This window comes from Lycorma delicatula, chromosome 1, assembly GCF_047948215.1.
Source record: "Lycorma delicatula isolate Av1 chromosome 1, ASM4794821v1, whole genome shotgun sequence".
Classification (NCBI taxonomy): Eukaryota; Metazoa; Arthropoda; class Insecta; order Hemiptera; family Fulgoridae; genus Lycorma; species Lycorma delicatula.
Genome location: NC_134455.1, coordinates 138927306 through 138949672, shown reverse-complemented (window position 1 = coordinate 138949672; position 22367 = coordinate 138927306). Strand labels below are relative to the sequence as shown.

The window sequence follows — 22367 nt, the reverse complement described above, 5'->3', positions numbered from 1 at the left end:
TTAAATAATTCAAGGGAGTATTTAAGCGATATAAACTTCTTATTTCTATATCTATATCAAAATTTTTTATTTCTAATATTTTTGTGTTTTTTATACTTGAAAATACATATTTATTACCTATAATATGATCAGTATAATTAGATTTCTGTTTACTACATTAATGTACTTATAAATATTTCCTGAAGTAGATAACAAATTAAATTCCTTACAATGGAGAAAATACAAATAGTACTGATTAAAAAACACAGCTACGCTAATGAAATTGACAAATAAGTAAAATTTGAACAGGTGATTGGATGAATGAAATAGTGCATTTAATTATTCAGATTTAGTTTTAAAAATATATATAGAGTTAAGCTATAGAGGGGTATCTCTCTATTTCAAATTCTTTTAAACTCTTTTAATTCAAATGTCCACGTATACATTCTGCAATGCAGAGCTCTCTGAGAAATGGTCAAAAATGGAATAAAATAAAAAATAATAGAATAAGTGAAAAATTAATTTTTATACAGAAGAGGGGAAGAACTACTTAGAGCTTGCAAAACAGAACTTTAAGTATGAGGTTCCATACATGCTATGAAGGCAACATTCATTGTCATTAAAATGAAAATTAGGTTTAACTATAATTACTCACTGGATCAAGCCTCTTTCTTTTTCTAGATGGCTCCGACTGATGTGATTCTTCATCTTCATCTAAACCTCGGCTGGCCACCGATGACGTCCTCCTTCTCTTGCTCATCTGTAACAAACAACCTAAATTATAGTTTACACTAAAAACAATTTTTATCCTAAGTAATATACAAAACTAACTATATATATATATATATATATATATATATACTGTATTTTTATAATCAAAAACCAAGTTGAACAACCCAAGTACAGAATTACAAAGTAAATGAAATTACACTTACCTAATTTTTTCCCTTTATTACAACAGCATTTTCGCAGGATCCCGCATCATCAGTTGTATATAAATTATATAAAATTACAAATCAAACATTACAATTTTTTTTTTTGGAATAAAAATTAACAGATTAAAATTATTAATATTACTACCATATATACAAAACATGAAGACAATTAAATAAAATAACTACATTTACATAAATACGACATCATAATTAACCATTTTTAATTAAAATTAAAAATAAAATAAATAGAAAATTTGTTACTTAGTATAAATTTTCTATTTATTTTATTTTTAAATTTAATTTTTAATTATGATGTCATATTTATATATATATATATATATATATGTTTTTGTATATATGATTGTAATTTTAATAATCAGAATCTTTTAATTTTAATTTTAAAAAAAATTGTTGTTTGATATGTAATTTTATTTAAATATATCTTATATACAACTGATGATGCGAGATCCCAAAAAATGCTTTTGGAAAAAGAAAAAAAAAATGTCGTTTCATTTAATTTGTAATTCTGTACTTGGGTTGTTCAAGTTGGTTTTTGATTATAAAAATACAAACAATATATTGGTAACAGAGAAATATAGTTCTTATAATTATTGACTTTAGAAATATATATATAGCGTTAATAAAGTATAGCAACCCTTGAATAACTTTTCAACTGCTAGAAAAATGAAATTTAATAATACTTCTACCTCAAACCAATCAATCTATTGTTTTTCATTATGAGATTACCACAATCCAAGTACCTGGGCGCAATGGGGTAGGCAATTTAAAAATTTTAAATGGAAAAATTGTAATAATTTTAAAACGTATTGAAAACCAATGATTTTAGTCTAAAAATCAGAACTACAGCAACTCTAACCAAACCAGAGCCACCATTCAATATTTTTCAGGATTAGTTATAAAAGTGGCCAGTAGTTCAACCTAAGTTATATGTTTCATAACAAAAAATAAACACAGACACACACACACACACACACACACACAGACAGAGAGGGGAATGAAAGGGAGCAGAAATACTGACAAGCAATAACATATTCACAAAAGTTAAAAAAATTAATAAATATAACATGTCACACAATAAAGAATCAAGTTATTATATTCTACTAGGAATTTAATGTTAAAACAACAGAACATAATTTAAAGTAAATCAAAAGTTACTTATGACAAGTAGTTCTTGCAAAAAAAATTTGTTAATTTAAAGTCAACCTTACAAATTAGAAACAAATAATCTTTAAAACTATTTAAAGACAAGACTTTTGAAATACATTAAAAATATTTTGAAAGTTAGAAAACAAAATACAGTTTAAAATTACAACTGATTAAATTTTAATAAAAACCAAACAAGGGGGATTTATATCACACCCTTGTAAAAATAATAATACTACCAAACTGTAACATATTTTTTCAGAATGTGATCTGATGTACTGTGAGTTAATGCCACAAACAACATTTAAATTATAGCGCTCAATAAAAAAAAACAATTTTCTTCCCATTTCTGAAATACTACATCAATTGTAATAATAATTTTAAAAACTTCCTTTGACCAACTTTTGATTACCTAACACTCTCAAAAATGACATTATGAAATGAAAAAATGCAATAGTTCATGTATTTTGCTTTCTTCATTAAAAACAATTTTGTTCAATATGTACTGTTCACTTAAAGTATATAGAGCTCTATTTCCCTATGTTTATTTTTTATTAGCTCACTGATCCCAAGAATGTGCTACTAGGGCAGTTCAGAAAGTAACTTCTGCTGTAGCAAAGTGCTAATAGTAGTGTTAGTGGTGCAGCCACTGACACATCAACATATTGTCTGAATCAGTGCTCCAACTGTGTTGGTGTGAGCTGCATACTTCAGCCCATTCACTTCTAACAAGTAAATGGGCTTAAAACACAAATGCTACAATAGAAAATCCTGTCACGGGTAAAAAGTACTGTCACAGGATTTCTTTGGACACAGAATGTTTTGGCAGCAGATATCCATCATCAATTGTGTACTGTGTATGGCCCACACGTTATAAGTGACGATGTAGTACAGCAATTGGTCCAATTTTTTTAAAAATGGAAGGACAAACACCCATGGAAAAGGAAAGAGCGGTAGGCCTTCTATTGTGAGTGATGATATTATCAGTGAAATTTACAAAAAAGTGCATCAAAATCAAAAATTCACCATCTCTGAACAATTCCTGCAAATTTCTCGTACGATTTTGTATGAGACTATCACCGATAAATTAGGCTACCTAGATGTTCTGTGCTTGATGGGTTCCAAAAATGCTCAGACTCATCAAACCAAAAAAAGGGCTCTCTCTTCCTTTCACGCTATGACGCGAAAGGAGAATGTTTTTTGAAGAGAATTGTATCTGGGAATAAAACTTGGGTGGCCTATGTGAACATTGAAACAAAACATGTCGATGGCCTAGAGCCATACCAAATTCCCATGCAAGCAAAAAAAAGCACACCAAACTTTGTCAGCAAGGAAGGTTACAGCTGTGGTTGTTTGGGATGCCAAGGAAGTTCTTCCAGTCGATTGTATGGAATAAGGTATTACAATTACTACAGCAATCTACTGCGAAACTATGAAGAAACTTAGGTGAGCCATTCAGAACAAATGTCACAGTATATGCTGTCATCCAGTGTTTTTTTGCATGACAACGCTCGCCCTCACAGTATTCAAAGAACTCAAGAACTTCTGAAGCAATTCCAATGGGGCATCTTTTATCATCTTCCTTACAGCCTGGACTTGATGCCAAGTGATTTTCGTCTCTTTCCATGAAGAAATGGCTTGCGTCACAGCACTTTCATGACAATGACAAACTTCAAAATGTTGTGAAAGGTGGCTAGGTACCCAGCCGGTTGAATTTTATGAAACACTATGATTAATACTTGAATTTAAATGGCAACTATGTTGAAAAATGGTTAAAAGCTGTAGTTTTAAGTTGTATATAATAAAATACTTTTATTTATAGCCAAATGGAGGTTACTTTCTGAACTGCCCTAGTATGTTATGACTAAGTCTATCGTCATGTTCTCCAACTAAATTGAGACTGTGTATTAATCTTCATGATTTCACTTCATTTCCTTTCAGTAGTATTATAACTATTAATGTAGAAATGCCTAACAGTGTTATCCATTTAACATGAGCATTAATATCTTATGTTCATTTTAATCAATCCACACCAATTTGTTTTGAAGCGCCTTAATAAAATACCAACCTTAACATCATTATTAAATATTTATTATGCTTATGTGTATTCTCATGTAATGATAATACAATCTCTTGGGACTTCCTCAAAACAAGTTTTCAAGGTATAAAAACTAGCCGATAGATGACTGTTTCGTGTCCATAAGTATGAATCTAGAGGATCAATATTTAGAAAATTAAAAATGTAAACTTATCGTTGTATAAAGTACTCATGAATGCACAATCTTTGCTATTAAAAAAACTTCATCTCTATCAAATCAGACAACAGAATTGTTTCTTCGTAACAACACAATACTTTAGCTTACAATAAAAGGTCTTCATTATGCTTTCATATCTATTTTTAATAAAATATTGAGCCACTTAATAAAAAGTCTTCCTAACAATTTATTTAAAATGCAGCAAATAGGGGATTTTCATTTACAGTAAAGCTATTACACTTCAATGAATTTTTAAATAATATCAATTAAAAAGTTTTTACAAACCCTGAATTTTCAGCATCCCATTTGACATGTACAGAAATACGTGTTCAAATAATTTTCACAATGCCTTCTGAATTGTGATTTATTTTGTAATTATGTGTTTTTACATTAATATTATTTCATATGTTTATATTCTAAATAATTAATATGAACTTTAATTTAAACACATTTAATTTTTATTTTATAATTAATTGTTTATTCTGCGATACTCTTTGAAGTTTGTGAAAACTTCAAATAGAAAAAAAAACAGAAAAAGTTTCATTCCAGTTATCCTCAACTGTTTCTTTACATTCCCTCTGTACATTAAAATTCATTATTAGCAGATTTTGAATAATAGGCTTTGTGGTGGATGGTTATTTACTCTGTCATTCATCCAACGGTGAAATTTAGGCATACTTTTTTTAATTGAAAACACATACTCAAAATAAAATCATTTGTTTCTTCAGTTAATTATTTAATAATAAATAGTCAATAAATATTTTTAACAATGCCTTCTTAGGTTTACACACTAGACTGGGCTGGTCTAGTGGGGTGAACGCGTCTTCCCAAATCAGCTGATTTGGAAGTCAAGAGTTCCAGCATTCAAGTCTTAGTAAAGTCAGTTATTTTTACACAGATTTGAATACTATATCATGGATACCAGTGCTCTTTGGTGGTTGGGTTTCAATTAACCACACATCTCAGGAATGGTAAAACTGAGAGTGTACAAGACTACACTTCATTTACACTCATACATAACATCCTCATTCATCCTCTGAAGTATTATCTGAAAGGTAATTACCGGAGGCTAAACAGGAAAAAGAAAGAAAAGGTTACACACTAAATATTTCAGAAAGTTTCAAAGTTATCCTCACTTTTATTATTAAGGTATTTCACTGAAAGACTTTTTAATATTTCTAAAACATCTCTATTTCTATGAATTCTTGATAATCAATAAGTGTATTTTTCTATACCAGTCATGGTACAGATTTAAATAGCGATTCACCCCTGTGACCTCAAATATCACATTTTTCTCCTTTAAATTACTATATTTGATCAAGACATATCTAAAAATAATAAACTTTCAGTTTATTTTCCTAACAGAAAAAAGCCACACTTAAAATTTTGCAAACCAACCATCAGAGGAAGCTCAATATTTTAGCAAAAAAATTGGATTATACTCAAATATTCCATTTATTTGATAAGTTTAAACTCATTTTTTGGTAAACCATTACAAAGCAGATAATCAATTAGTTAAAATTATGATTTTCAAAGCACTCTAAACTGCAAATTTGGTTTTAAGCTTTCACTATTTTTTTTTCTTTCTTTCCTATATCATTATTAGTTATGTAACTAGCTAAACTGAAAATCTGGCTTACATTAAGATGTTTAACACCTTTCTATAACACTATACACACTAATGTTATAACACTATGTGTATAACACAATGGAGTAAAAAACTTCCATGATCACAAAAAAACTACACTATGAAATAGATTGTTTAGAATGCATCCTAAGAAAAAAAAATAACATCTTAATAGTAGAATTAACTAAAAAAAAATCAGTGTTTCTACCATTTAATAAAATAATGAGCAATTTTAAATAATGAAGTAATTTCTTCATAAAAAAATTACTTTGTGAATAAATAAATAAGTAAAACATGTAAAATTACTATAACAAATCTGCTCTAAATCTGCTCTAGAATGGCACTAGTTTCACATATACTAGTAGCAGTTTGATAAGTGAATATAAAGTTAAGGGATGATGCTCATAATACATTATTGAGATAGTTCTTATTTTCTTGCATCTCCATTAGGAGTATACACTAAGTTTAAGTCAGATACATTCATAATTCAGTTGTTAGCAGTTGATCAGTATTCTGATTCATGAAAAATGGAAGAAAGATAATTCATGTCATCATCAAGATTACTTATTAAAGTGTAAAACTGCACAGAAAATTAAAGAAAGCCAAGTCAAATAAATACTGTTATGAGTTAGCTCCATCAATTACAACAGTTTAAAAGAGGTTGTTATTTATTGAAGTCATGTGTACACAAACACTGAATTTTCCAGATGGCCGTTAATGTTACTACTGCGGAAAAAGTTTGAAAAAGCCATGATGTCAAGAAGATAAAAGATGTAGAAGTGAAAGCAAGTCAGATCGTTCAGATAACAAGCATAACAAATAAACAGCCAACAAAATGTGTGATCAACTAATGAAATGCATGGTTTGGGGCCATTTTATTATGACTGAAAGGAATTTTTGTGCTCTTTTATAACTTTTGAAACTTTGATACATCCAATACAGACCTGAAATCAAGGAACAGTAAAAACTGTGCACTGATGGATTTAAATGAGGAAAGAAAGAAAAAACAACCATATTTGATAAAAAAATTTTTTTACACAAAGACAATGCAACACCTCATTCTTCTGTGATTATGAGAGCAGAATTATTCAAATTATGCAATAAAATTCTTTCTCATCCTCCCACTCATTAGACTTAACATCTATGTACTATTACCTATTTCCGAGTATGAAGAACCGGCTTGCTTGAAAGAAATCTGTACAAAATAGTAAGTTATTGCCAAAACATCTGCTTATCTGAAGACTTACATAAATCATACAAAACATTATTATTAGGTTGGAATCAAAAACCTTAAGCATTGTTGTCATACTAAATGTATGAATGGGCTTGAAAAGAGATTATTTTAAGAAATAAAACGAGACTTTTCCTGAAAAACTGTCCTCTACATATCCATACCAAATTTTTCCACGAAATTATCAAACACCTCTTGCGTATGACAATATTATATGTGACAAATACAACTTAAATGGTAATGAAATACAGCAACAACTAAATATAACAAATAAAATCAGTAAAGAAAATAAATAAGCAGTAAATAAATAAAATAATAACAATCAATAAATAGTCATAAATAAGTAATATTTTGTTTACTTAAAAATAATTTGCAGTTAATTAAAAATAAACTAATAATTTTAAGTAAGACGCAATCGAAAACATAAATATACAGATGTAAAGTAGTTCTACCTGGGATGTCAGAAGTGTTGGCAATGCTAATTGTAGTATGGAAAAAAGCCAATCACCTATCCAGCAAACCATTCCTATCCTGTGCATAAACTTTCTAAAGTTTGAAAAATACCAGTGATATTAGGCTTATTATGAAATTCTAAATAAAAGATGCTACATTTTTCATCAAAAATATCTTGTAAAATTTTACAGGAAATTATTACCAGTGATACATTAAAGTTGAGAGTAGAAATTACAGACTTTGAAATTAAACTTAGGGTTTTTGTACTTAAAAAATATATTGATTTTATGTGAAAAAGAAAACAATTATAAACAACATCACCTTAAAGCTTAGAAAACTTACTACAAAATAGTTAGTTTTTGGTTTTTCTACTTGAATTTCTGATGGTTATTTAAAAAGATGATGCCCATTCAAAAGTAAAGAAATCTTGGCATACATTGTTCCATTTTCACCCCATTGATTGTAAATATACAAAAACGGTGTCACTTTATTGTAGTAACCTCTAAAGATTTTTAGATGATTATCAAAATATTAAATATTCTTGCAGCAGCGAGAATAATATTTGAATTTATATCAATATTCTCATGTGTTTTCCTTTTAAATTGGCCAATTTAATATTTCATGATGTTAAATTAGAACGAAGATGAGCATTAAGTTATGCTGATATCATATGAAGTTACATACACGGAATCGTTAGTTACCTAACCTAACTTTAACAAACTATGTGATTAACTATAATTTTTTTGATTTACTAATTTCAATGAAATTTACAATGGAAATTGTTTACAATTAGGGACTCACCTCAGATTTTAATGAAATTTGGAATACCTTATGAAGGACCTAAGTTATTTGTTACAACTGGAATTCTTTGTTAGATACCTTTCACTGGGTTATGTACTCCTTAAGTTGCACAGTTACCTCAACAAAAATTTCATAATCCAACACTACACAGGTGTAAATACATTATTTTCAGACTAAATACTTTTTATTCACTAAATATTATTTTCAGACTCGGCCGAAATAGGTCACTTTAATATTTAAGGTTAATTAGATGAGGTTAGGGAGCGAAGCGAGCATTAGATTGATTTGGTTAGATCATGTTGTTACATGGAATCATTAGTTACATAAACTAACCCAACTCAATTGAATTTAGTTTAAACCATGTTATTTACTCAGTAAATATTGTATTTTATACTTGTGCAATGTTGAATTATGAAATTTTTGGCGAGAGTACTATGTGACTTACAAGGGTAACTCAGGTGAAAGGTGATTACAATTACAATAATGCAGTTTTATCTTGTATGCAATCTGTGATTTGGAATAACAAAATATATTTTCTTTTCTTTAGAAAAAAATTTAATAATTATTTAAAAGTTATGTGCATTCAAAAGTCAATAATCTAGGCATATACTGTTATTTTCACTGTTCTAATTGTAAATATAGAAAACAAACTATCAGCCCATACTTTTTAAATTAGACCAAGTACACTACAATTTCAATTGTAACAAATAACTTCCGAAATAAATAAACTGCATTCCTAAATAACATATATTTCAGATTTCATCAAAACCTGAGGTGAGTCCCTAACTGTATACAATTTACCTTTATAATGATTTCAGTTACTGATACAGTGTAATGAAACATCAATGTGATTAAATTACAAAAAAAATGAAATTAAACAAAACATACCATATCAGTAACATAACCTTCCCTTGCTAACTTCGTCTTAATTTAATAACTATGGTAAACTAACAGTTTGTTTGTTATATTGACAACCAGCTTGGTGAAAATAATATAGGCCTAAATTACTGACTTTTGAATGCATATAATCTTCCTAAATAATTAATAATTTATCATTCCATATAACAGTTTGCATCCAAGAGAGCATTATTTTCTCTCCCATATTGGAATTAAATAGACATAAAAGTAAACATTACTTTACATGTTCAACTACTTATTAGACCAATTAATATCAATGTCTAGAAAGATATAACCATTTTAATCATGTAGTAATGTTTATTCAAAATATAAAACTATAATTATATAATAGTTGAATATAAATTCAAATATTAATAAAATTATTAAAGTAAAATTCTACTGACCAAGACAGAATAAGTGCGTAATATTATTCAAATTTCAAGCAAATTTAGGGTTCTGGGGACAAATTTCTCAAACCATGATCCGTGTTGTGATTTCATCTAATAATATAGCATTTGGTTAACATCTATTTAAGTGATGAGAAATCAATCTGTTGATGTTTATATTAATCTGGTCACTAATAAAAGCTGTACTTAAGCCATAACATAATAAATTACATACAATAAAAATTAATTCAGTTTAATAGAATAATATAAAAAATTCTAGAGCTAAACAAAAGTAGCACAAGCTTTGTGTAAAAATTAATAAAATTTTCATCGTATTATGAATATTTATTAACTTAAAGAAGAATAATTTATCAAACTAATAAAAACTTCAAATTAAAAAATAATCATTTTCAAAATAATAATAAAATCTATTATTATTCAATGAAATAAGCCAAGACTTTTCAATGTTGTAATATTACAAAACATTAGTAACTGTTTGGCAATATTCAACATAGCAGTCGTTATACACAATGAACAAGTGCTATCAGGGTAACAAAAGTTTGCCATAAACCAAGTCAACTAAAAAAAGTAACCTCAAAAATGTAGAAAACATAATGATGCATTCCTCACATAACCTTTACAAAAAAAAAGAAAAAAAGATTATCTACGTGATTTTTGTTTAGTTATAAATAATAGCATATAAAATCTAATTGACTTCGTAAGTTCAAATTTAAATTATAAATATATTTTACCTCCATCAGTTTCTCTTGTTTACGATTAAATGGGTTTGTCCCATTACTACCCTAACTCAAGAACCACTATACAGCTCATAGATTCATTCCAAATCAAATAGATCCATTATTTACACAATAAAAATATGGGACAAATTAAAATTCAAAATGAGATTAACACAAATTACTGTAACACTAACGTTCCGGTAAAAACCCAAAAATAAAATTATTTAACAAACGTCTGGTTAGGTAGGAGATGAACACAGTTTACATTCGACAAAACACAAACAATACACAAAAGAGTAAATTCACTTACGTTGAATAAATTAAGACGATATTAAAAGCGAAATCTACCTCACTAAAGACTCGATTCAATAAAAAATGTATTTACTGGAAACACAATATAACGACATAACAGACACCCCAAGCCATCTTGTTTTGATTACAGTATTAGCCAACTTAAAACGCGAAAACTTAGTATTGTACTTGAAGTTCAACGTTACCACTGCGAACGCAGATTGCGTGAGTAAAACATAAATAACAACTGGAATATTAATTATTTCACAGATCTATGATAATTGCATTTTTAATTTTTCTATGGTTATATAATAGACAAATCATTCCCTCAGAGTTGTTTTTACTTCTGATTCTTTTTCTAAACCAAGAGTATTTCTAATTCTATTCCATAATATAATAAATATACTTGTCATAACGAAAGAGTGTGGATAAAAATATTTTTTTATATGAAAAGATAGAAAAATCTAAACTTTTTTTCAGGGAATTTTTTACTCCAGCTCAAACGTCAATAATTCCGTTTCAAAAGATGTATCAGTACCACTTGTGTTTAATTTTTTACTATGTGTTGACATCACTGTCCAGTATGATCTTGACGAGGGCTGGTGTAAAGTTTATTTTAAACTGTAAGGTTGTGATCAATTAGGAAAATAAATTATGTTTATCTGTTATAATGCTTCGTCACCTTAGAAGTTATTTCAGTTTTCTGTATATTTTTCGTTTACATACAAATTATATTACGAGGTAAAAATTGGGTGATATTAAAATTACGCGTTAACCTCTAATTTTATTAAATTTAATCTGATTTGTAGGTACAGATTTTAGATAAACTAGAATGTTAGTTTCTCTGAGATGTTGTTCAAAAATTAGATTAATAACTGATAGAATATTTGGAAAATATCTTTTCACTACTAATGTTATTACCAGTGGAATCTTGATGGGAGCAGGAGATGCAGTTGAGCAAATAATAGAGTTAAAAACAAAGAAGCATCCAACGGGACAATTTGATTTCAGGAGGATAAGTAAGTTATTTAATCCATAATCGGAGAATCGTATAAAATATTCCTTAGAATTAATTTGATGATGATTATTATACTATTGAGGTAGTAATTAAGAACTGCATTGTGCAAATCTTTCAGTATGTTTAAATTAATTTTTAGAGAATCCTATCTTTTGATTAATTAATTGTCCACCTAATTTTAAGTAAATAATTACCCTAATATCCTTGATGGAGGTTATTTTGAGTTAATAAACTATAAATTCCATATATATATATATATATATTTGTAGCATAATGCCCTGTTCTTTTTTTATTTAAAATTAATTATGGTAATTGTTTACAATTTTCCCCCTGCCTCTTAACTCTTTGATATTGATATATATTAATCTAAACCTGTAATGAACAGTAAAAGAACATTTATTTTAAGTCAGAAACAAATAAAAGCGTGCATAACTAACCTAAAAGTTGTCTTCAGAAGATTCAGAACTGTTGTCAAGGCAGTGTGTCAGGCTGCTGCTGATGCTCAGAATCATTATAAAGCTCTCCTCTTGGTTTTAACAAAGTATGAATTCACAATTTATAGTCTGAATTGAGTCAGCTAAGCATGAATTCATCCAGGTAGCCAGCTAAATTGTGCTTTCAGTTACCTTACCTTGGCACAAATGCAGGAACTTCACATCACATTCTTTTTCCCATTTGCATATGAGCCCTAATGTCCAAATCAACAAAGTTTACCTAGAGGTTAATTTTCAAACCATAAACAACTAACTATAAGACCTCCACAGCTGAGGTCTTATAGTTTATTGTTAATAAAGTTTCACTTCTGTGGGTTGGAACTGGAACAAGGAACTTTTTTACTGCCATGCACAATACCTCCAATCCAGTTATCATCAGTCAGCCTACCTCCATTGTATTTTCTATGACCTGGTTTTGCTTTGTCTATTTCAACAGTTAATCCTGTAATACAGTAAATATTTCACCTCCTTACAGGAGTTTGACTCCTGTAGTACAGTCTACACACAAACTTCATGAAGGTATGAACTCCAGTCACACATGTACAAGAAGGTATGCCAATACTGTTACTCAGTAAATCTTGACGCATGGTTTTACAGTAATCCAAGATGAAAAAATTGGCAAACCTGTATTTTAGTTAAATTATCATGGATAAACAAAGTATTTTTGTATTGTGAGGTTGTTTAATCACAATTTTTTGTAACTTTTTTCTGGTAAGAATCAACTGTATTAATTCTTTGTGGCAAAAAAACGCCACCTGTTTTTCCCCTTTTCGTTTAATGTTATTTGATTTCCACAATCCAGACATTTCTTAGATTTTAGTAAAACGCCATATTCATACAAAAACCTATGCATGGATTCACTATCTTCTGAAAGTGAATACATGTATCATCTGACTAAAATCATCTTAACTGTAATAATGTAAACTCGCATCCATTGCATGAAAAAACCTGATCACATGAATGTAGAAAAGTCATAAATGTAACTAAATTACATGATCCTTAAGCACTGATCTTCAAACTTGCAGTAAGCAGTTTATTAGCTGATAGCAATAATCTATCCAGTCAACCCCCAGTAAGGCACCCTTTCTTACTTTCAAGAGTAAGAATTTTAATTCCAATTTTAATCCTATTTCCGTATTGTTAGCAAACCATTTCATAGAATATATCTCAATATTGAAGAGTTTAGAGGCAGGTGAAGGGAATAGTAAACAATTACCTTAAGTATTACATACTCTGTATTTTGTGATATTTCATAATGAAAAATTGAAAATTTCTATTTGATTGTGAATAATCTAAGCAATTAGTCATCTTAAAACAATATATGCATTAATATTATTTTTATAGTTTATTATAATAGTGCTATAGGGTTTTAAATTACTTTGAAACACAAATTAAAATTTGTCTTTTCTGATTAATGATATCGTGACAATACCTTTTACTATTACAATGACTTAATTCTGTTCTGTAATTGTTAGTGTGTTTTGTATTTTTTGTGCACTTCTACTTATGTAGATGTACTATTCAACCCACCGGGTTGGTCTAGTGGTGAACGCATCTTCCCAAATCAGCTGATTTGGAAGTCGAGAGTTCCGGCGTTCAAGTCCTAGTAAAGCCAGCTATTTTTACACGGACTTGAATACTAGATTGTGGATACCGGTGTTCTTTGGTGGTTGGGTTTCAATTAACCACACATCTCAGGTATGGTCAAACTGAGAATGTACAAGACTACACTTCATTCACATTCATACCATCCTCATTCATCCTCTGAAGTATTATCTAAACGATAGTTACCGGAGGCTAAACAGGAAAAAGAAAGAAGATGTACTATTCACATGCTTGTATTAACAAATTAAACAATTATGTCACAAGAAATTTTCTCAAATGTAGATTGCCATATGCCATCAAAGTACATGTAAGATTATTAAGTGCTTAACTCGATAAATTTTAACTTTATAGATTAGACATCTATGAAAAATGTTTTGAATGACCTTTAGTTTTCATTAGTGACACTCAAGTGAGATTTTAAGTTTAATTAAAAACATTTTGATGTAAGTTAGAGTGGTTTTATTTGTCATTAAAATTTAATTTTATCTTATTTTCACCATGGACCAAGTAAATAAATGAAATATATTCGTATTTCTTTATGATTTTCTCCTTAGAAAAAAAGAATGTTTTCAAGATTTAAGTTAGGTCATTAGATAAAAAAAATAGCAAATGAATTTTTTATTCTGATCAGAACAGTACATATACAGATCATATGATTCGTTAACAATTAATTGTAAGATAAAAAATAAATCTGATTAAGTCTATATTAATTGCACTGGTCAACATAAAATTTAGAACTGATAAGGGAATAGGTATTGTATAAAGTATTTTATATGCTGAACCTGAATATGTATTCCAAAACAACCCATCACATAACATTCGTAATTTACAATCCCATAAATTTATTTGTTCTATCATCTGTGGACAAACAATATAGATAAGTTAATATATCTATATATTTGCTTATTCACATTTGATTTATATTGTGATGCTTGCTGTAGACCTATATTTGATACATAACAGTCAAATGATGTCATTTCATGTCAAGCTAGACTTGTTTAGACATGACAGTGAGTTAAATAATGAGTAATTCAACATGATGAAATTTTCTTCACTATAAGTTCTCCTCTTGATATGACTTGCTGTGATGTGTAGTTGTGTTAGTGGTTTTATCATGCACATATTATAAAGATTATTTCATAAGTGATACCATAAATTTAGTGAAAGATTTTTATGATAGAACAACTTTTTGTATTATTTTATTGAACATCAAGATTTGTTAAGTTTATGTGTGTTTTGTGCTGTATTTTATTATACTCCATAGTGAAACAATTTTATGAAGTATTTTAATTAATTGAGTATTTATAAATTAACATGTACCATACAGTTGTTCGATATTAACAGAATTAGTTGTAAATGGTTCTTATCCCCGGAGTAAAGAGGTAAGTAGTTACAAAACGACGGCTTATTTATCTTGCCTGTTCTTGACTTCAGCAACAAGAACCATGGTTAAAGGCAATAAAACATTTTTGAAATATTTTCTTATTATTTTTTCCAAAAAAAATTATGACATTCTTGTAAAAACTTTTTTTTATTATAGAATACTTTTATCAATGAACAAAAAATCGTCATTAGTTTTCATTAGTAATCATTATTAGTGGTTTTTTTTTTGACAACACACTTTTATTAAAATAAGCCGGTAAATACATTTAAAAATTAAATTAGAAAAAATTCAATAATAATCATTATTTTGTCATTTGTATCATTACTGTCACTGCTAAATTCACTTTCAGAGTCACGTTGCATCAAAGCTAATGCAAGTAACTTCTTTCCTCGTGAAGACATAATCATATTTTATCTAAAGAACAAAACGACACTAACAAACTAGATCAATGGTTATACACAAACTGAGGAGCAGCATTGCAACACAAAAATTATTGATTGAACGATCTGACAAGAATCAAAATGTCTGTATTCAGTGACTCTATATGACACAAGACCTAAGAGCCATGAAATATAGTCTTCTAACGTGCATGAATGATCATGTCTGCGTGTTTTCATTATTGACTCTGAGAGCAAGAGCCGCTATAAATATATAACTTTATAACATAAAATCGGGTCTTGGCGCTACACACGAGAATATGTTATGCAAAGAAATGGCTATTGACCCCAGGGTCAAGAACACAATAATCAATAAAATTAAGAAAAAATTAACACTATATGCCTATCATTCTTTTGGAATACATATAACAAGTAAGAAAAAATAAATAACACAACCCTGCTTTTGATTAAGTTATACCAAGAATTACTCCCGTCACTAATAAATAAAATTTTCTTGACCTCGGGGCCAAGAACCGTAAAGAACATGTTAAAACTTAATTATTTTTATAATTAAGTATTTCTGTAATATTTCAGTTTACTTTCATTCATTAAAACATTTCGAATTAAGTCAATGAAAACCAGTATTGAATCTGTTGAAAACTGCTTACAAACATTATTTTGACACTGTCCCTTGCTTGGGAGACCAAGACAAATCCTAGGCTCCACTTGTCGCATTCATCAAGTGCTATGTTAAACTAACCCAGTAGTTAAAAGGAAAAAAAAGAACATTTTCTTTTGGCATACCTATGATTTGGCTAGAGCCTACTAACAATTATGATGACTGCTATTTTTGCATAACAAATGTTTCTGGTCTCAATTCAAACAATAAAATCAGTATTGCATACCGAAATATTCATTCAGCTATGGGACCAGTACTTCATGATGTTGATTTACCAAAGGCTCAACTGATGAATTCTCACCTTCAATAGAAATTAATTACATTCCAAAAGAATCAATTACTCAACCTCACCTCATAACACATGCTGACCTCTCCTAGATTCACATTTTAAAGAATGGAATTTGTTAAAAAAAGGATACTAAAACTTCAATATATAGAAATCAGTATGAAAATTTACTGAAATACTTTAGAAAAGATGGTTTAATTTGTTTCTGCCATGATGTTAGGTGGCTATTGTCTGAACTGGACATTGAATATGTTATTCATGATTGGCGTTTATAGATTCATCAAAAAGAAGCTGAAAGGCAGTGTTGCTGCATAACTTGAATAAGTTTTCTTCAATACTGGCAGCACATGCTAAAGAAACGTATGAAAATTTGTCAAAAATTTTAAAAGCTATTAAGAATGATGAACACTCATGGTGAATCATCGCTGACCAGAAAGCAATAAGGCTTCTTCTCAGTCTCCAGAGTGACTTTACAAAATATATGTGTTTCTTGTATTTGCGGATAGTCGCTACAGATAAACACTACATACTTAAAGACTGGCCAAAAAGAAATCAGTTTACCCCAGGAATCTTTTTACCACTTCTACATGTAAAACCAGACTCAATGAAGAAGTTTGTAAAAGCTTTAAATAAAGATGGAGACTGCTTTAAATATTTTGCTGAGGGTTTTTCACAGTTAATTGAAGCCAAATTAAAAGAGGGAATATTCACTGAGCCACAAATAAAAAAGTTAATTCGTGAAAATATATTTGACAGCAAACTGAAAACTAAAGAAGTAGCAGCACAGAAGTCATTCAAAGATATCATTACTGGATTTCTTCGAAACAAAAAAGCTGAAAATCATAATCAGCTTATAAATAAACTCTTAGTGAACTATGAAAATTTAGGCTGCAGAATGTCATTGAAAATTCATTTTTTACATTCTCATTTGGACTTTTCTTTTAAACTTGGGTGATATCAGGAGAAAGTTTCCACCAAGATATGTTGCAGATAGAACAACATTATCAAGGCAGATGGGATGAATATATCATGAGTGACTACTGCTGGTAGATAAAAAGAGAAGACTTCACTGAACACAAAAGGAAAGTAAGAAAAAATGAATAAAGATAAATGTAAATGTCTCCAAAATAAAGTTAGTAATTTTAATTGTAATAATATTATTATTACTTTAATTGTAATTATTATTGATGGTGATGAGACAGCTCTTCAAGATGCTCCCAGAAATTTATTTAGTGCAGTTTTTTCTGTTCTTAGTGCTTGTGAATGTGTTTTCTTAGCAATTGTAACTAATATTTGGTGTTTTAATTATGTGTTTTTTTGTGATTTATATATTTTAATTGCAATGCCCATGCCCCACATGGCTTCTGGGCTTCCTCTTTTTTTCTTTATTTAATGTCTCTTATTGCCGCTTCTTGCACATTCTTTCCATCTTACTATCAATAATAGTCATTTTACTTGTTTTATTAAATTTTTCAAGATTTTTTTTTTTTACTGTTAAACCTTTTTTTCACCACTTGGTAATTATAGGTTCAAGTGGCACCAACCTTCCCTCGGAAGTGCATCCCATATTTCCGTTTCCTTGCTTTATGTAGCCACGTGTCTACCTACAAATCTACCACCTGTTTATAGGTTCCCTTCCCTGAAGAATTCCTTTCGCTAGACAGGCTTCTAACCCCTGCTCACCATCTACGTTATTTTATTCATTTAATTCTTTATTTATTATTATTATTTTTGTTTTTTTTTAATTATTTATTAACACGTACTCCGAGTTAAACTACTGTTATTTGACCGTCATTGCTATTGTTTTATAGTAATTGTAATATTATGATTATAATTAGATTATTGTTATTACAATTATACGTTTAGCGATGCTTGCATAAGAAATTTTCTTGTTTTTTAATTTTTGCTTCATTAATTATATAATTATTATTAATTCAGAATCTAATGTATGAACATTATTAATGATGTATTATTTAAATATGTAATTTATTTCCTCTTATAAAGCTGATTTATCGTAAATTAGTTCAGCGATTGATTTTTTAATTTCCTGACTATTATTACAAGTACAATCTACTATTCAAATCAAAATTATATTTTTTTCATTTTTTTAATATTTGTTATTAAGTTAATTTATAATTTTATAAAACTCATGTAAGGCAGGTATTTTCAGACGTTATTTTCAATTTGTTCACCGTGGTTACTGTTAAGATGAACGTCATGCCGGGCAGTTCGGACTCTTGTTCCCTCCGCAAACGTCCGTTTTATGGCAAGCAGAAGAATCTTCGATGTGTCAGTTGCTGTTTCCGTTACCAGGTGACATATCTGAAGATTTCTAAAAATGAATCTCAAAATTATCAAACACGCAATTGTAAATGCAACAATTGCTTGAACAATATTTGTCCTATTAACAAAATGCCAATTCAAGAAAATTCTTTACAATCGGTAATAGATTTATCTGGCATTAATGAAGCGAGACACCAGGAATAGTATGACTCTGTATCACGGGTTCTACAGTCATCTCTTCAGAATGGACTCACTGAAATTTTAAAAGTTTTGAAGAAAGAAATTTCCTCTGTTTATAAAGAAACTAACACCCCCGTTGCGGCTTCGCTCGCGCTATATGGTTACTTGGGTATCCCGTCGCGGTCAGGGGATATTTACCCGGTCATGGCTCGTTTCGCTCTCCCTTCCCTACCCTTATAGCCAGAGGGCTCTGCCCCTTGGACTCTGCTGTGTTCATTAAATTCGTGCTTGTAGAATCTTAATAATAAATAAAAATTGAAGTCTGTTCGATTTATAAAAACATATCAGTGTATTGTAATTCTTTTAGAGCAACAGTTCGGTCAGTACAGGACCAGAAACTTTGAGTGATCCAAGAATGTTGGTTTCAAAACAGTCGGCCTCCATCTTAAAAATATTAGTTATAACTGCTTACCTGTAGTTCGTACGGATAAAAATATTTTTTCCCGGTCCTTAGCGTTACTCAACACCACTTAGAGGTGACCATACTTCGTTTTCCATTTTTTTTAAAAGATTTTAATCACTTTTCTTTTATGTTTTTTAGACAAGTAACCGGAGGCGGGTGTAGCCAGTCGCGTCGCACATACAGTAACAGTGGTTGTGTTGGTTGAGCCGCCGCGCCGTACACTGTCGCACCCCTTAAAAAATCGAAATTCAAAAATATAAATAATAGCCGTGGCCCGCGACTTCGTCCGCGTGGGATTTATTCAATCGTTACAAATAGTACTTCATTGTGAAAATTGATTCGCAATAATTAACGACTATATGATACATAGCTGACACCCGCGACTTCGTCCGCGTCGGAGTCACTTAATTTATTGAATACAAATATTTTTGTTATATTTGTAATTTTTTTGTGCTTACCTATGGCTACTATTATATACTTACACCTATTTCGATTCTCTCAGTATATTTTGTATTTTTTTTTTATGTATTATTTAGTAAATAATTTTTTAAAATTATTTACATAATGCATACACCCTTCTTTTTGCACTGGAGGTTACTAAAAAAGAGTATATTAGAAGGTTTGGATATAATAAATTTGATGATTATTTTATTATTTGTATCCAGCTACTATTCTATACACCTATTTTTATTCTCTAAGTGTTTTTTTTTTGTTTTACGTATTTTTATGTTTTTTTGTTGATTTATGTTTATTTTCACATTTTTTATTTAGATACATATATGCACCACATATACACCCTTATTTTGCGTAGGAGGTTACTACAAAAGAGATACCTAAATAAAAGCTAGGATATTAAAATCTTTTTTGTTACTATTTCAATTAGGTATTTTTAATATTGATTAAATTCATTAATTTTCCGTTTCTGATGGAGATTCTCTATCACGACGTATTTTTTATTGCACTAGCCTGTAAACTATTTCTAGAAAGTTGAGATCTTAATCTTTTGGGCATTTTTAAATGATAAAAAAACTATATACTACATCAACTAATACTAAATTATTTGCTTACATGTTGAACAGGAATTAGCCTGTATATGAAGTGGTGATTAAAAAATTATAAAAAATTCAAAATATTTTCAAGGAAAAATATTCTCTATCGCACACAACCGCTGCGTAGGAAGCCGACCGCGCGAATGAGCCGCGTGGCACTTTATTTTGTGACATTGACTCCCCTCCCGCACCGCAGTGACGCTTACGTCACATGCTGCTGCCTAGCTAGCCGAGCGGGGTGTGGGCGGGGCGAGGGAGCAGTGGCAGGCGGTGGTGGGGACGCGAGCGTCAAGAGAGACGCGACGACGACGGACAGTTGCTAGTTACTGAATTACAAAGATAGAAAAATTAAAATATGTTGCTTAAATAACGCGGTAAAAAGTAGTCTATTTTCATCAGGGATAATGTCGGCTTCTAATGGAAAAAGAATTTTTCAAATCGGTCCAGTAGTTTCGGAGCCTATTCAATACAAACAAACAAACAAATCTTTGACTCTTTACAATATTAGTATAGATTAAACTACTTAGATCCGAAAATCAAGAACTTAAAACAATAATTAGTATATTTTATGAGAATTTCCCCTGTCAAACGCGACGCACACATCAGAGTCTGCTAACGCATCTACTCAGGGATACAGAACGCGCAAGGAACATAAGAAAAATCGTCGACGTAATAAGATGACATCGAGGAACAGTCCTATAAATGTACGCACGGGCTACAATTTGGACGATGATTCTTCGGGTTCTGGAGTCAACGTTCCATTACCTGTCACCATTATTAATAACAATGTTAGTAATGATGTATCCTTCAAAAACAAAACAAAACTGACAATGACGAAACAGTTAATCATCCCTGGATCACTGTTGGAAAAAACGGGAGAATTTTTTTTCAAGTAGTGCTGGTCATTCGAAGTCTGTCGTTTCTACAGTTGAAATCTCTAAAAAAAAAGTAAAAAAACCTTATCAAATCTGATAGTTTGAAAACCAAAATTAATTTGGTCTCCTCACATTCACGGAAGAAAAAAGCCCTATTTGTGACTAGATTCAATACATCTGTAATCGTCAGCAAAGTGCAAAATCTTTGCAGCGATCTGAATCTGGACTATATTAAATGCAGCAAATTGCGAACTCGGTGTTCTTCCTACAACTCTTTCCACATTAAGGTGTACAGCCGGGACTTTAACAAAATAAATAATACTAGTATTTGGCCAGAAGGTATTTTAATTTCCCCCTTTTTTGGGCTCTTGAAAACTAACACAACTACGAATTCACCAGGGGAGGATGGTAATACTAATGGCTAAGGTGTCAATACTGTATCAAAATGTTCGTGGCCTACGTACTAAGTCTGCCGAGGTTTACGCAGCTTTTTCCGATTCTGATTATGACTTCATTGCACTGACTGAAACTTGGCTGTCGGACGTCCATAGTAATATAAACTTCTTCCTGGAGTCATAAAGTGTTTCGTTCAGACAGAAACTACAAATCTTCCATTGCTGGCCGTGGCGGAGGTACTTTAATCGCTGTTAAAGACAATATTAAATGTGTTCGACGCAAGGATCTGGAGATGATTGCCGAGTCGGTCTGAATCGAGGTACCAAGAACTGCATCCAAAAACCTAATACTCTGTGTTCATTGTTTTCCACAATCTGTGCACCCATCTGTATTGGAACACTATTTTAATTATTTAATTTTACAAATAGATTCCGTGAAATACAACATAATAATAACTGGTGACTTTAGTACCTCCGGTGTGGTCTGGGATGATCGCATTTTTCTTTCTGGTTGCAATTATTA

At 30.0% G+C, this 22367-nt stretch overlaps 2 protein-coding genes across 16 annotated transcripts in view; one reads left to right on the top strand and one right to left on the bottom strand.

The window, feature by feature from the left end:
- polybromo (protein) overlaps window positions 1-10913 on the bottom strand; it is a 315452-nt gene extending 304539 nt beyond the window's left edge. For 5 of the 10 annotated variants that reach the window (XM_075362291.1, XM_075362318.1, XM_075362363.1 and 2 more), the window contains exons 1-2: window positions 10481-10901; window positions 635-739 (exon numbers count right to left, since the gene is read on the bottom strand). In XM_075362291.1, coding sequence (XP_075218406.1) covers window positions 635-739; window positions 10481-10486 — 111 coding nt within the window. In that variant the 5' untranslated portion in view covers window positions 10487-10901. Of the gene's footprint in view, window positions 1-634; window positions 740-10480 lie in introns of all 10 variants that reach the window. The other 5 variants (XM_075362338.1, XM_075362355.1, XM_075362299.1 and 2 more) reach the window with 2 other exon arrangements.
- A 378-nt stretch (window positions 10914-11291) lies between these two features.
- LOC142323076 (mpv17-like protein 2) overlaps window positions 11292-22367 on the top strand; it is a 65495-nt gene continuing 54419 nt past the window's right edge. For 3 of the 6 annotated variants that reach the window (XR_012756018.1, XM_075362258.1, XM_075362279.1), the window contains exon 1: window positions 11298-11775. Coding sequence is in view for 5 of the 6 variants with exons in the window: in XM_075362258.1 (XP_075218373.1) it covers window positions 11589-11775 (187 nt within the window). In the remaining variant the exon portion in view is untranslated. Of the gene's footprint in view, window positions 11776-22367 lie in introns of all 6 variants that reach the window. The other 3 variants (XM_075362241.1, XM_075362249.1, XM_075362269.1) reach the window with 3 other exon arrangements.